This window comes from Amblyomma mixtum, chromosome 2 (genome assembly GCF_055824585.1).
Source record: "Amblyomma mixtum isolate Tamu chromosome 2, ASM5582458v1, whole genome shotgun sequence".
NCBI classification, from domain to species: Eukaryota; Metazoa; Arthropoda; class Arachnida; order Ixodida; family Ixodidae; genus Amblyomma; species Amblyomma mixtum.
The window spans coordinates 114,089,152-114,105,499 of NC_143013.1; the positions used below are offsets into that span (position 1 = coordinate 114,089,152).

General features: G+C 46.1%; 1 protein-coding gene and 1 non-coding gene across 2 annotated transcripts in view; both read left to right on the forward strand.

Annotated features, from left to right (window-relative positions):
* LOC149360627 (lanC-like protein 3) overlaps nucleotides 1–16,348 on the forward strand; it is a 43,458-nt gene that overhangs the window by 8,053 nt on the left and 19,057 nt on the right. Inside the window, exons 3-5 of the mRNA XM_089572416.1 lie at nucleotides 7,625–7,751; nucleotides 12,381–12,504; nucleotides 13,798–14,013. Of these exons, the coding sequence (XP_089428542.1) occupies nucleotides 7,625–7,751; nucleotides 12,381–12,504; nucleotides 13,798–14,013 (467 nt within the window). The remainder of the gene's footprint in view (nucleotides 1–7,624; nucleotides 7,752–12,380; nucleotides 12,505–13,797; nucleotides 14,014–16,348) is intronic.
* On the forward strand, nucleotides 7,899–7,972 carry TRNAT-AGU (transfer RNA threonine (anticodon AGU)). The gene has a single exon. It is a non-coding gene; the product is annotated as a tRNA-Thr (tRNA).

Below are 16,348 nucleotides of genomic sequence, written 5' to 3' on the forward strand. Positions count from 1 at the left end.
AAAACTAGGAGTACACTTGCAGTCCTTTACATACAAGGCTAGATTGCTGCCTGTGCCAGTGCCCAAAGTTGAGCGATGTTGCCTCAGGCGCTCATTCAAGCATGCTCCGGTTTGGCCTATGTAGATTTTCCCGCATGACAATGGGATTGAATACACCACACCCACTGCGCACGTGGTGAACATAGTCTGGTGTTTGGTCTTGCAAACACCAGTTCTGCGCAGGTCTGCAGAGGTTTGGGCGCACAAACCGGACAGTTTGCAAGGGGCAGAAAATGCCATAGTGACATCTGAGCCACTTTTTTCAGACCATGTGAAGTCTTGTGGAAGTAAGGCATGACTTCCAACTTTCTTGTTTTCACTTCTACTGGCCTGGCAGCTTTTGAAGATGACTTCAGTTTTTTCCCCAAGGATTCCGCCACCGCCAGCAAAACCAAGGGAGTAAACCCACAACATTGTAGCCGTTCAACCTGCTCCGCCAGACTTTGCTGCATCGCATGAGGGCAACTCTTCTTTAAGGCATTCAAAAAACACAAGTTTGCAATGCTGCGCTTCACTAACTTAGAATGGGCCAAATCATACGGCAACAGTGCCTTCTTAGACCTGGGCGCATATTTCCAGCCCCTTGCAAACTGTCCGGTTTGTGTGCCCAAACCTCTGCAGACCTGCGCAGAACTGGTGTTTGCAAGACCAAACACCACATGCGCAGTGGGCGTGGTGTATTCAATCCCATTGTCATGCGGGAAAATCTACATAGGCCAAACCGGAGCATGCTTGAATGAGCGCCTGAGGCAACATAGCACAACTTTGGGCACTGGCACAGGCAGCAATCTAGCCTTGCATGTAAAGGACTGCAAATGTTCTCCCAGTTTTCACACTACCAGCATTATCGGACGAGGGAAATCTAAACGTGAGCGTGAGCTATTGGAGGCATTCCTGATCAGAAAGAATAAGCAGAAATGCGTCAGTGAGCCGTCTGTGATTATCACCGAAAAGGAGTGCAAGTTTTTATCATTATAGTAGCCATGTCACCATGTGGTGCGCGAAGTGTATTGTCTGTAGGGTGTGTGCGCAGGCAGGAAATTCTTTTAAATTGAGCAATTCTTCATCGCAATAAATCAGTTGTAAGTCCAGCGTTGTGGTGTGTGCCTTCTTTGTTCTTGTCTTGCGTCTATTTTCGCTGGTTCCCTTTATATGCCTTACCGAAAAGGATGGGTTGGCACCATTTTCATGTGAATGAGGGCGCAGCATATACAATTGAGACGTCAGCGCTATTCCTTGCTTGCGCCCTCTCGTGCAACTAAATGTGCTCCGTAAAACGTCCCATGCTTAGGCCCAGAGACTCGTAGCAGCGTGGAAAAAAGTTATAAGGGAAGAACTGTTGGACCTATGGCTTCAAACGTGTGTATGTAGTACGTACTCGGGAGCACCCAGGCTTGAAATATGCATTTGGATTAACGCGGACTGACTGAACATTTGCGCGGATATAACGAGAATATAATAAAGCTTAACTCAGAGGTTCTCAAACTTGTTTGGCTCAAGGGATCCCAACAACCTTCAGTATATGCAAAGAATCCCTCCCTCCGCCCCAATCGCAATCGGTCGTCACAAGTGTCACGATCGGTCGGCATTGCTAATGGACCCTGTGTGGTGATTTGTACCATTTCCTTCGCATCTGTACGCATTTGTCTTTTTGCTTTCAGCAATCGGTTTCTTAATAAATGCCTATCTGTCGCCCCTACTCACAACACCAAAAAACGAATGCTTTGAGAAAACTAAGTAGTTGATTAGTCACAAGACAAACGTTCCACCGCATTCGCGCACTTGACCGACTTGGCTGCGCCCAGGATCACATGGGATCACGTGACGGCACACCTTGCTTTCATTGACCACCTTCCACTGCCCGCTGTGGTTGCAGCACGGCAGGGGCTTTTTTTTTCTTCTCTATTTGGCCTGATATTGGCTTTCGGCACAAATGGGCTCGCCGGTGGCGTAATTTCTCCCCGGCGTCGCCGACGCAGTCATATCGCCCAAAAATGCCCCCTGAGATGCACACGCTATTTTGCGTGTGTGTGTGCACGTGTGTGGGTGTGTGTGCGTTGGCTTGGCTTGGCTAGGTCGCCATTGCGACCCACGCCTACACTAGCCATGGATGGATGAATGGAAGATAGGAGTGTCCCCTTTGAAATGGGGTGGTGGCAGTTGCCACTGTGCTGGGCTCTTCGTTATTATTTCTTTAACGATGTTATAAATCGGTCCATAAATTCGCCTTGCTTTCAGTACATTTTTAGTCCGCGACTGGTCTCGACACGTGCCTTCGCTCTTTCCGCGAGTGCGCGTCAACACTGGCAATCCTACGCTCCTAACCTTATGTCACCTCTCGGCATTTGAGCCACTAATCTTCCAATTGCTTTTTGTTAACTTCCACCATAGATTTATTTACATGACCTTTGTTATCTCTAAACCCCAGTGCCTTAGGGAGAGTGACTGTGCCTGCATCCACATTCTGATGGATACCGTCGCATTCAAGTATATATGATGTTTCAATTGTTTCTACAGATTTACCATGCAGTGCACATGTGTCATCTTGGTTATATTTCTTTCTGTAGCTGGCGCGTTCTTAAACACCCTGATCTAGCTTAAACGAGTAGGACATTCCCTCTTGAGTTATCATAGAACGATTCCTTCCTGATCTGCCTTTTCTAATTGCAGTATAGGTTTACTCTCTATTTCTTTTCCATTGAACTAATCAAGCCTTTATTTTCTGCATTCTTTACCTGTCGTTTAATGCTCATTATTTCTCTCTCCTTCTGTCCTGCATACTTACTGGTTAGTTTCCCAGTCCTTTTCTGCCATTGTGAATCAGCTCTCTTTCATGTATAAGTATTTAAATACCTTAGCTGCCTGCCTGTTATCGTCCAGTTTCATCAGGCGTTCTTCGTATAGTATTTTACTCCGAGCTTCCCATGCTTCGAACGATGCCCAGCCCATATCCCCTTGTACTGCCTCGTTTCTGGTCTTCCCGTGGGCACTTAGCACTAATGTTCAAACAGCTCTCTGATTTATTTATAATCTCAACTGAACTTCTTCCCTTATGCACAGAATCGAATTCCCGAAAGTAAGCCCCGGCACCTTTATTCCTTTCGGAATACCTGTCAGTACTTCATATTTGTTGTACCCCCATAATGCCCTGTGTTTCATTATCTTGGCATCTCTTTGCCTTTTTGCCCTAAGAGCCTGTTCATGCTTTTCCGTGTATATCTGCCCTTTGTTTGCCCGTACCCCGAGGTATTTGTATTCGGCCACTCTGGGTATTTCATGGCCTTGTATTGTAAGCACCTGATCAGTTGTTGCACGTGCGTTGCCATGTGCTAGCCAGCCAATCAGAAAGCTGCGTCTAACTGTACCCTGAATGCTGCGAGACACCGACGTCTGAAGTAGAGTGATGTGCAGGTTTTCAAATAGTTCTAGAACATTCCGCATGACGTCAGACTGGTCATGTCGTACCCTCTGTATATACAGGGTGGCTTCCGGTCACGTTCCACTGTGCTTCCGGTTTGGGGCATATGCGTGCGTGCAGTGCCATCTGTCGACGAGGAACAAAAGTGCAAATGCTGGCTGGTAATGATGAGAGTGAGCTTGATTGCATATCGGCCTCAGGTGTAATGCTCCCACTGCCGACGCTGGGACCTACGCTGCCCATGCGACATGCCAGATAATTTAACTTTTCAAAGTCGAAGAATAGCAAAAAAAATTGCCGACAATTACGTTATTTCTTAGTGTGAAATTTGAGCGCAGCTCATCAGCTGTTTCAGCTTTTCGATAGATTAAGGCAAAGAATGCAGGCAAGACATGTATGTACAATTACAGATAGCTTTTTATTTTTTGGACGTATTCCTTCTTCAAGAAACACTCCACTAACAGTAAAGTTACACTTGAGAGAGATTACAATACAAAAGAATTATTGCACTTACAGTGCACTACCACAAGAAAGAGAGGCAAACAAACAAAGCACAATTTGTTCACTGAAGCTTAAACGGCGGCTCGGGCGGCCAACGCCCTTCTTATATAGGCTCGCTCCACATCTATCTGTTTTTCGCGCCAAGGCAGGCGTGCACATACACACAGTGTTGGTTGTGCAGTCTCCTTCTCGCGCTGGGCACGCGTCCTCATTGGTCAAAGGCCGGGAGTGGCTTCGAGGAGCATCTGGATTTGGACTGGAAAACATTCTGGAACTTTCTACCGTGGCGCCGCCGCCATCGCGCGAGTGAAGAGGTGGAGGGCATCTCTTAGCGCACACAAGGCTACTCCCTCTCCGTCAACATCGCATAGAAACGACTCTGACAGTCTTGAACAATCGACGGCAATCCCCCCGCGCGCCGCGTCGGCGAGTGATGGAAGAGGGGGCAGCTACACACACAAGGCTAGATAGTCAGTCTCCAGGGATTTCTTCTCCCCCGTTTTACGACGCGCGCTGGCGAGAGCCGTCCGCGCAGCGCTTTTTTTTTTGTCTTGGTAAGGAGGGGAGGAGGTTGCGCTTTTATCCTCTCCTGGTTAAATAGGTTACAACGGCGACGGCGATGCCGCGAAACGCAGGAACGGGCGCCTAAGAGCTGCGCTATAAATAAGCAAGACAGTTACAAGTACACAACGTGAGAGTGCGCACCGCACCGCGTGAGCTGCGGTGCGCGATGGTCGAATTCATGTACTCCAACTCGCGTTGCTTTAATTGTACATCGCGCCATTTCCACGCCGCCTTGCTAGCTTTCTAAACATGCATACACTGGCTCAGCAGCGTTTTGCCACGCTGCCATTTCGCCGGGTGAGCTGCCGCTGCCGGCGCTCCCGTCAGAGCAAACACACCGGCGTCGTTGCTGGCGCGCTGCCAAGGTCTGTGCTGCGGACGGCGCCGACGCCAAAGGCGCAAAACATGAACATCTCAAGAAAGTAGTGCATTAATGTGGGTTTTAAAGGAGAATAGACACCTAACTTTTGGGTGCATGTTTTTTGTTTGTAATGGTGTATAAGGTACTATTATACATGAATCACCATGTGGTATTAAGCATGAAATGCTTTTAGCTCTTGTTGTCGGCAGTGTGGTGATGTCACGCCGAGACCGAGAGCCAACAGCCGGGCACTGAATTCCACTCATCCGGGCACTGAATTCCACACATCCGGGAGCTGAAACGAGAGCATCCGGGCACCGTACGAGATTTAACGAGACTCTCTAAGAGAGAGGGCCGCTTAGAGCAAGAGTGGAGCTCTAGGGCGAGAAGGGCTTTGGGCGGAAAAACTGCTTCCGCGCCGTCCCCAAAGATGGCGCAGCGGTCCCACACTCACGCATGTAAAAGACCGGCCGCTGGGCTTTCAACTCATGACGTTGCCCCCTTTGGCAGGCAGATGTATAGACACTCGTGGAGTATTCGAACGCGCTGCATATACATTCTTGTCAGGCCTGCGTCTCATCGTGTCCGTGCACGCATCTGCATCGTCCTGCATTTCATTGCCGCCACCTTCACAGCTGCTTAAGCCGAGCAATGGAGCCTGACAGAAACCGGATACAGCTGACGAGGCAGGGCGGGATAGATTCCCCAGACACTCACAGGACACGATTGCGTCCACATGGACCAGTGCACAGTATGTGTGGTGTGGTGTGTTGAATACTAGACCCATTTCAAGATTTTGACTAGTACCATCTACAACCAATGTGTTTCGCCCGTAAACATTTCATGCTTACTCTACTCTTGGTTACGGGAGAGGCAGAGATTTTTTTCCTACGGCCCCTAGATAAGTTTAATCAAATTTCTTTTTATGCTATTTCGGTGCCGGGTTTCAACAGTTGATAGATGGCTGTGATGTCAAATTGTGGCTAGAGGTCACGTGAGGCATGAAAAAACTACGATATAATCAATCGCTGTTTCTACATTCATTGTTATTCCGGCTCTTGAGGAAGGCTGGCTTCAGCACTGTAGTGAATTAAAATGATGAAGCAGCGATTATAACGACTTTTTTCCATGGCTCACGTGACAAATAACCACACTTTGACGTCACAGCCCAAGCAACCACAGATATCCGTCGTACGTCCGAGCTAAATCGTAATGTCCTGCACCAAGATCGGACGTCCATCGGACATACGAACGCAATTCGGCTTCGGATATTCTTTGCTCTATGTACGTCGAAGGTATGGACTGTGTCCACTTTTCTATATCCATATGAGAGACGAGGTGCGCGTCCGAAGTATGTAAGGAAGAGTATTTTCCCAGGCCATGAGTATAGACGTCTTTTTTTCCACAGAAAATTCGCGCCTTTCGTGTATATATACTGTCTATACTAAGCAGTTTGCTTTTTTAACCGCGAGAGACTTATTTCGCAAATCTGCTTTCAAGAAATTATTTGCATCAGTTGGAGGGTTTGACGCGAATACGTTTCTAAATGGTGCGATTCCCCTCCTACCTTGAGTGCAAGAGCCACCAACGAGCTAAATTAATTTAAAGAATTTTGCAGCAACTCAATTACTAGTTCTATATTTAGAAAGCTTCTATAAAATAGTGGAGTTGTGCGATATTCCACCGTTTTGTTAGCTAAACTTGCCATCGAAACCATTCGTAAATTCAAAACTCTCGCGCATTCTGCTATCATCATCATAGACATTAGTTTGCGGTCAGTCCAATCCGATCCATCTGTACGGCTCCGTAATGCTGCTGTTAAAGTGAGCTCACTTTACTGTTGTTGACTTGTTGCGTAGTGTTGTGCTGCTTTATAGCTCTGTTATTATAATGCGTGGCTTTGTTCACACAGTAGCGGTAGAAGGAGCGCCCGCGCGTCGGCGGTGGCAGCTGCACCGCCGCTCCTTTGCCGGATGTCTCATTGCAGTCGAGTCATCATCATCATCATCATTTATTGAACCCTTAAAGATCCTGTCTGGGACATTACATAGGGGGGGTGAAGACAGTGGTGTGAAGCGGTCATACAAAGGCATGTAAACATAAAAAAGCATAACAAAAAATAACAAGAATAACAAGTTTGACATGAAATTAACGTCAGGTAATTCAAATAGTACAGAAAATATATGGTAAAGCAGTAGTATATAAAATTAAACATTAAAATGTTTGGAAATTAAATAAGTGGGAAAACACTTGTGGGGGGGTGTCGCAATGACACTAGCAGTTCAAATTGCAGGCAGAGCATCGCGAGGGAAGTAGCTATAGTTGGTTCAAGTGGTCTGTTATTAGTTGCCTAAATCTGGAGGGATTAGTTTCGATGACAACGGTTTCAGGAAGATTGTTCCATTCTTCTATGGCGATGGGAAGGAAAGATTTGTTGAAAGCGTTGGATGAGCCATGCAACCGCTGAATACTGAGGGAGTTTTGCCGAGTGAGTGAGACGCATGGTTCCGAAGTGGGCCAGTGATTCCGCGCCAAGCGGTTCGGGGAAGCGGCAGTGGGTTGACCACAAGGCTTTCGCCAAGCACTCTTTAGAATATCCAAGGTGTCTCTGGTAATTTTTTTTTCATACAAGCTGTAAGCAGAACCCTGCTGATTATCAGCGAAGGCCACAACTTGTCTATTTAATTTGCCCTTTGGATGGATTTGCAGTCAATCACCAGTGCCGTGCCCTTCTCCCTCAGGTATGCGGCTGTCGCCGACATCTGTGTGCCGGTCAAGTTCCTGGACTGCGGCAGTGACGAGCTGTTTGTGGGCCGTGCCGGTTACCTCACGGGTCTCCTCTACCTTCGGTCACGACTGGGCCGGGAGGTGCGTGTGGTCTGTGGAAAGTATCTGGACTATAGTGTGGTACAACTTAAGTTTGTAATAAGGGAGTAATTACTTAATAACAATAAGGGAGTAATTCCCACTTCGAGTTACTGATCAATTCGCTCTCGCCTTACCATAAGCTTGCCGTCCCGGTTAGCTCAATTGGTAGAGCGACTGCTCCAGTGAAGCGGTGGTCCCGGGTTCGAACCCCGGACCAGGACGAATTTTTCTTTAACTACGAAGTTTCTGAGAAAGCTGTATAGCTTTTCTTTGTAGCCGTATGGCTGCACTCGGGTGGATGCCATTGAGCAATTACTCCCTTATTACAAATCTACTCCACCTTGGGGGATTCCCCTAAACATTTGAACAACTTAAGTTTGCATTGAAGCTCCGCCCACATTCAGCCTCGGTGCACAGAATTCTTCCACGACGAAAAAGTAGTCCTCTGCTTAAACGTTTCTTGTTACCTAAACAGGAAGCTTATCACAGGAAAAAAATTAAGAGCTTTAGAATTTTGATGCGTTGATTGTATGATATAGTCATTCATTAAAAAAGCCGATTTCGTTTACTCTTGTGATTGGCCAGCGGAGTAATACAAGACGCTGCGGGTCGCGGCCCGGTGTTAAAATCGCTGTTTTCTTAAGTTGTATCCTACTATAGTCAAGTTCCGCTCAAAAAACAGAAAAATCTGTTTTCAAGGTTTCTTCTGCACTTATTCAAAGAGTTTTGAGTTTGAAGTTTAAACAAAAACTATGACAAAAGTATGCCTAATTCATTTTGTAAAACTTGGTTTTCACCGAAAAAGACCAGTGTGCTTGACATGCATGCTCCAGCTGGCTGCCTCTTGAGTAGTACTCCTGGTACCGCGAGAAAATTTACGAACATTTACAGTGTTATCTGGATTGAGTACTGCTGTTGTGCAATGTGAGGCATTGGTCTACGATCTCAGACATGTTGCTGCGCACCAGGACACTCAACCTCCTCACCAAGCCTCACCTAGAGAGTGCCTGACAGCTCTGCCCACCAGCTTCCATCACCTGCTTAAGGGGGGAAGAGGGTCTTAGAAATAAATTTTTATCAATGAAGTCACAACCACAAAATCTTCAGGGAATATGCATTTCTGCGTGCTGATTCCAAATATGTAATTTAATTTCATGTACAATAAGTCCTTGTGCCCTTATGCAATATGTTAGGCAACTTTTGCCTAGGGTTCGAAAGAAACTCTACTGCAGGGAACTTGTTAGACTGCATGCCATTGGTTTCTCTTGACATCAAGCTATGCAGCAAGGGTAAAAATATCATCCTGCCTGTTATAGAAGGTGAGTTATAGGATTTTGAAATCATCTGTTTCTTCCCGTTTCTGAAGTGGCAAATTCAAAGCCCTGTAACTCAACTTCTATGATGGGCAGTATAATAATGTTGCCCTTATTGCATACTTTGATGTCAAGAGAGGCTAATGACATACGTCCTAGCAAGTTTTCTGCAACAAAATTAAATTGACAGCTCTTTCAAAAAGTCTCATAACATATTAAATAATTGCACAAGGACTTGTTTTATGTAAAATTAAATTACTCATTTGGAATCAGCATGCAAAAATAGTTGTTTGTTGAAGATTCCTTTATTGTGACTTCATTAACAAAAATTTTTTTTCTAAGAGCAGCTCCCCCCTTAATGGGAGTTGCTTGGTTAACTCTTTCGCTACCGCGCCGTAGGCCATCGTTCGCATATGATCGATTTAAATCGCCCACGCAAAAAAGCTCATTTTGGAGCGTCGTTGATGTGCTACGCCATCTAGTTAGCGAGCTCAACAACTTCTCTTTCCATTGCAGCCTTGGTTTTAGTGTTTTGACATGAGGGGGCGCCGTGAAAAATAAAACTTTGAACGGCCGCAGCAGCGTCCGCCGGAGAAAATGGCGTCCGCGTCGCCGCGCGCTCCTTGAAAGCGAAAGCTGACACCGGGGGCGTCGGCCGGTTTTGGTTTTGTTTCTTGAGACGAAAGCAGCGGTTATTAGTCGGGCAACAATGTACAAACGTCGAATTTCGGTTTCGACAGCGAGACTTCGCCTCGGGAGCGTGGAACGTCAGCGCGTATTTGCATGTAAGTTCTGTTTTCGTTCGCTGTGTGTTTTCTGCGGTGCGTACGGTTTGTAATTGATGACAGTGGTTTATTTTTGTGCTGCAGGGTCTTGTCAACGTATGGCGAAGATAGTTTGCCAAATGCTCAAGGTCGCGTCGCGTTTTTTCAACCAAGACGACAGCTAGGTGCCCATATCGGCACATCGCTGCGGAGCGGCGCTCGGAGATTCGCTCGACCTCTAGACTTTTTTTTTTGATGCTATTCACGGCGGAAATGATGAAGACCATGTGCGGAAACACTAATAAGTATGCATGGATGAAGATTTGCAGCAAATTCGGCGTGACGGCTCATGGGAAGACGTGAATCTGTTGGATATTCTGATGTTCATTGGAATCATCATATACACTTGAATTGTTGACATGCCACGACTGTATCTCTACTGAAATACCAGAATAATCTATTCTGGCCCTCTGCCATCAAAAATAATTTCTCGAAATTGGTTTTTTCGCTTTTTTTGTTTTTGTTTTTTTGCACGTAACGGACCCGGATGATTCAGTGGCGGCAGCTTCTATTGGCAAGACTTGGAAAGTGTCCTGGCTTTTGAACCACATCGATAAAACTTATTTCATCGATTCTGATGTTTTAGAGCTTGCCTAAAATGCCAAATTTTATCAGCTGGCTTTCAGGGAGCAGCTCATTCAAGAAATCTTCGGGTATGATGAGGGAAAAGAAGTCCATGCCCCCAATCCTCCCATAGAATCCATTCAACACCAACCGAAAAGAAGGAAAAAAAGAAGAAACTGCAAGCTCGGCTATCAGAGAACAAGGAAGGAACAAAGATAAAACCTTATGTGAAGCACCTGTCAGTCTACCTCTGCTTCACATCTTCACCCCTGATTGCTCTTCACAGTGGCACCACAGTCATGACCCCTGACTTGACAAGCCATGGAAAGTGCAGTAAATTTTTCTCATAGTTGAAACTGTGAATAATGACAGCTATAAACATGTGCAACAGTTTGTATATTCCACTTTTCCTCTAATCAAGTTCGGGCTTAGTGCAGCCGGTAATTTTTGTTTTTGCTATATACTTTTTTTGTGTTTTTAGCAAATTTCACAAATAAATGTTAATTTACTTTTTCACACACAATTCTTCTGTTTGTTTCATTCAGAAGTGTAACTAATAAGCTATAATTTCATGCATTGCAATATGTGCTGGGTGTATTAGTTCTCGTGAAAAAAAATTTTCTTTCAGTACACTCCAAATTGTGCATTTTTCCGCGGTAGCGAAAGAGTTAAGTAGGGCACAACGAGTGTGTAACTGAAATGAGCTGCCATCAATACAAAACCATGCATGCATAAGGGACCTGAAAAATAATTATGTTCTTTCTTCTGCGGTGGCTAATGACAGTTCCAGCGCTGCTGTCAGCATGAGGGCCGTGCAGTGCACAGCCTTCTTGTTCAGCTTAGAGCGGCAGCCATGTTCCTAGAAATAAAGTTCAACTTATTTTTTTTCTAACTGCCTGATCAAAACTTGTTGAACATTTCTAATTTTGTTATGGTACACAATTTCCATAATTGTGTTTTAACTGCTTGTGATGATGCAAATATAAAAGCCAAGAAGGTATACTCTACGTGACTGTGGACACACAGGGAAATTACGTGTAGCACCCAAAAAGAAACAAAGTATTCATCATTAAGCACTTAAATTTGCAGAGAAAAAAATCTGATGTGAAGGAAACTTCGAAAGAAGCAGATGAATTTTCAAAAAAATAAAAACTGAAATGTGCAGCCTCTACTAATGCTATATGCGAACTGTGTGGATGGTTGTCAACATTCTGTTCATTTATGGGAGTACCTCTGGTGAGCAGTAATGTTTGTGTAAGATGATCTTTTTGTATCTTACCGGTACTCACCTATGGGGCAGAAACGTGGAGGCTAACAAAGAGGGTTCAGCTTAAGTTACGGACAACTCACCGAGGTATGGAAAGAAAAATGATAGGTGTAACGTTAAGAGATTGGAAGAGGGCAGAGTAGGTGAGGGAACAAACGCGGGTTAACGACATCCTAGTTGAAATCAAGAGGAAGAAATGGGCTTGGGCAGTGCATGCAATGCGAAGGCAAGATAACCGCTGGTCCTTAAGGCTAACGGAGTGGGTTCCAAGAGAAGGCAAGCGTAGCAGGGGGCGGCAGAAAGTTAGGTGAGCGGATGAGATTAAGAAACTTGCAGGAATACGGTGGCCGCAACTGGCAAAGGACAGGGTTAATTGGAGAGACATGGGAGAGGCCTTTGCCCTGCAGTGGGTGTAGTTGGGCTGATGATGATGATAATGTCTAGCAGAGCATGGGTTCATATTTCCGGCTTCTGTTTGACCGTCCTTGATTGAGGTACTGATGCAGACTTTGCTCTTCTATGAAGTGGCTCTTCATTGACGGCACTGCTTCTCTCTATTTGAAACCCCCCCCCCCTCCCCTGCAACCGTACGTGGAGTTCCAGTAAAGCTTGCTGTACTCAAAAAAAAAAAAAAGGTAAAGTCGCCCATGCACACGTGCAGGTGGTCCCCGATGAGAAGATTGCGCTGCTGCTTCATTCCGTGGTGCAGTCTGGCCGGGAGTACGCCAAGAAGCATCGCAGCCCATGTCCACTCATGTACGCCTACTACGACGTTGAATACTTGGGTGAGCAGTCTGCCCTGGCCCCGTTATTGGGCGTTGCTTGCTTGATGTCTGGCTGGCAGGGCTCTTGTTGCCGGCCGGCCCCTTATCAGTAGCTGTGAATGATATGGGAAGGGTGAAGACCTGAAAAATGTTGGCAAGCAAAATTCTTTTCTAGCATTAAGAGTTCGCTATTGGTACTAAAATGAGCAACTGAGGATAGCGGCACACAGGCCTGGTGTGATTACTGCGTCCTGCATTCCTACCTGCTTTACTGCCTTTCTTTCCAAATGATATTCTTCAGGAAATTGTGGTTGAAGGCTAAAATAGACCGTGGAACCAAGTTCATGAATACGTCGAGATCTGTTTGCAATGACTGGCGAATTAAAATTTGTTCTCAAAAAACCTTGGAAGATGGAGCTTTAGCTTTTGTCATTTTTATGGGGCGGTTTTGTTTACTCATTTCTCACTTTTCTAAGACTGCACCCCCTCCCCTTCCCCTTGCGCAAAGCTCCAACCTCAGAATTTTGTCAAGAAACTAACTACCATATATTGCCGATTATAAGTCTACCCCCCTACTCGCGACCCCCTTTGGGCAAAAAAAGTTATCCGAATTTAGGTCGACGCTGGTGAAAAGCACGCAACAACATGTGAAAATGCTTCTCGGCTCATGTGACTGGTCACGTGTCGTCTAGTTTTGGATTGGATTGGATTTCTAGCTGTCCCATTTGTATAAAACATTGCCAGCCCCGCCCGGCTTACGGCCGTTTTTCCGTGGAACGCCCACGGTTTATCGATAACGAATGGCTGTCGTATTGAAACAAACCTTTGGTGCATATCTCAATTAAATTCAAGTTTTTTTAAGCAGATCCACATTTGCACCATATCTCACAATTCTTATGGAATTACGAGTGCACGGGGTGTGATATTATCCGCGGCTTGGTCGAAATTACTTTTGACCCTGCGTATAGGCCGACTTAAGCGGGCGAAGTGAGTGAGAGAACAGACATCCTAATCGAAATCAAGAGGAAGAAGTGGGCTTGGGCAGGGCATGTAATGCAAAAGCAAGATAACCGCTGGTCCTTAAGGGTAACGGAGTGGATTCCAAGAGAAAGCAAACGTAGCAGGGGACGGCAGAAAGTTAGGTGGGCGGATGAGATTAAGAAGTTTGCGGGAATAGGGCGGCCGCGGCTGGCGAAGGACAGGGTTAATTGGTGAGACATGGGAGAGGCCTTTGCCATGCAGTGGGCGTAGTCAGGCTGATGATGATGATGATGAAAGCTAACCCAACTGTGGTGCCCTCCCCCCCCCCCACAGGAGCTGCCCACGGCCTTTCCTCCATTCTGCTCACTCTGCTGCACTTCCCCTGGTTTGTGGCGGGCGACCAGACGGTGGAGCGTGACATCCGGGCATCGGTGGACTTCCTGCTGCACGTGCAGACGCCCCGGGGCAACTTCCCCTGCGACCTGGAGGACGTCACCAAGCCCCGCCGATCGCAGGACGAGCTCATCCACTGGTGCCACGGAGCACCAGGTATATCACGACTGCACAACGCCGATAATGGAAGGCACCTGCTTCGGAAATTAAAGGTGCACTGAAGAGGAGTCTGAACTCGTATTGTTACCGCTGGAACTCGATCAACACGTTCCGAGCGTTCTTGGAAACTTCGAATTATTGCCCTGTGTGGCCGATTTCCCTAATTTAAATCGGATTAACGTCGGGTTCCCGCCTTTTTTTTTTAATTACCCGCAAACGGTGGGAGGAGTTGACCAACCTTTCACCCATTCCCGTGGCGGCTTGCCGCTCTGCCATCGGCGGAGTGGTACGTAGTGATCGGCGAAAGCAAAGAGTCCACATGTTTTTTTTATTTCCGTGGGCCTAATTTGCAGCTATGTTATATTTTATTTTTTGATTTATTTACACATACTGCAGTCATGAAGACCAAGCAGGCTCTCACTAGGCCTGTTTATTCACAGAAACCTAAAACAAACAAAATCAAAAAGCGAAAGCAAAGTTGCGACTGCCTGAAAGGCACTCCAGGCTTGGTCGACTCCTCCCACCGCATGAGGGGAATTCAAAACAGAAAGGCGGGAACCAGACGTTAATCAGATTTAATTAGGGAAATCAGCCACACAGGGCAATAAATCGAAGTTTTAAGAATGCTGGGAACGTGTTGATCGAGTTCCCACGGCACAAAGACAAGTTCAGATTCCTCTTCAGTGCACCTTTAAGCAGTGAGAAGGTTGTTACCCCCATCTGTGAATCCTGCTTCCTTATTGGTCTGGCGAGATCGTTCTCTCTCCTTTTTTTTCCCCCTCATCAAAACTGGAACACACTTGTTCTGAATGATATACTGAACTAGTCTAGGAAAAGGGGCACATTTGTCATTATATATGCTATTTCTTGAAGCTGTCTGCTTGTTTTTTACTGTGTTTTTAAGTGAATGTAACAAAAAAATTTTTTTTTGTAAATCATTTGCTTCAGAATGCACCGCAAGTTATATTTAGAACCAAGGTACTAAAAACGGCGCAAATTTTGCTACTCTTCGAGGTCCTCTACAGTCGTCTCAACCACCAGGCTTATGAGCAGTGAGGAGGAGCCAACTTTTGATGAAAATGGGCCCTCGAGGTGAAGCGCGTGGCACGCATGGGCGAGGGAGAGATGGGGGTTACAACTGTGGACAGGTATAGCGGTGTGGTCCCATGAGAAAGAGAAGACAGTGAAAGAGCCATGTGTAGTAAGGAAGGCGATGAAGGGGAGCTAGCACAGAGCTGTGCAGCGCGGATCTTTCACAATCTTGTAATTGTTTTGCTTATGTCCTGATTTTGTGCCACATCCTCCCATGTCTGATGCGTTGTGCTTGTATTCTAGTTTTGTTGCCAATGCCATGATTTTAAGGAGCCCTGAACCCCGTCAAGCCCAGCTAGAGGCTTTTTGTTCACGGTCCTCAGCATCTGTAATGTTGATGTTGGAATTAAAAAATATGATGATGATGATGATTAAACACGAAGCAGCAGCAACAAGGAGCATGGAGGCGATGTGATCACTGCTGCATGAAGGGCCGCGTGCTACAGTTGAGTTTGTTGCAGGTGCTTCTGAACTGATGCCTCTAACGAGTCCGTAGAATCTGTATCATCTTTCAAATACTTACGCATCACATTATCTAATGACCTCACATGGAATGCACATGTTGCTAACATGGTATCGTCTGCTAACAAAACTTTGGGATTTCTTAAACGTCACCTTCGCCTCACCTCACATCACGTGATTTTGCTCACCTACAAATCACACACTAGACCTCCTAAACTTGAATGTGCATGCGCCATATGGGACCCGCATCATGTTAACCTCATAAACGATCTAGAAGCCGTTCAAAACCGCGCTACAAGGTTCATTCATTCTCTTACTCGTACGACGTCAGTGTTCCAGCCCTAAAAACTAAATCAGCACTAGCGCCTCTTTTCGTTCGTCATCGCATAGCCACGCTATCACTGTACCACAGGTTCTATTACTCATCACTTAACCGTGCCCCTTACATCATGCCAGCATCATACATTTCTCACCGCACTAGCCACACGGTTCAAGTTTTCGCCCACGTGCCCGAACTGTTATTTTTTCAGCCTCCTTCTTCCCACATGCAGCTAAAGATTGGAACGGCCTTCCCCAGCATATCGTCGACAACGCCTGTCCTTTATCATTTGCTAGCAATCTAAACAACATTTTTTGTACATGATCACAAATTGCATTGTCTTGTACCTTTTCTGCTAATCCCACCCCTTATGTAATACCCCACCAGGGGTCTTTAAGGTAACAAAATGAAACGAAATGCTGCTGCCACTTTCTTACATAGCCTTCAGTCGTGTCTGGC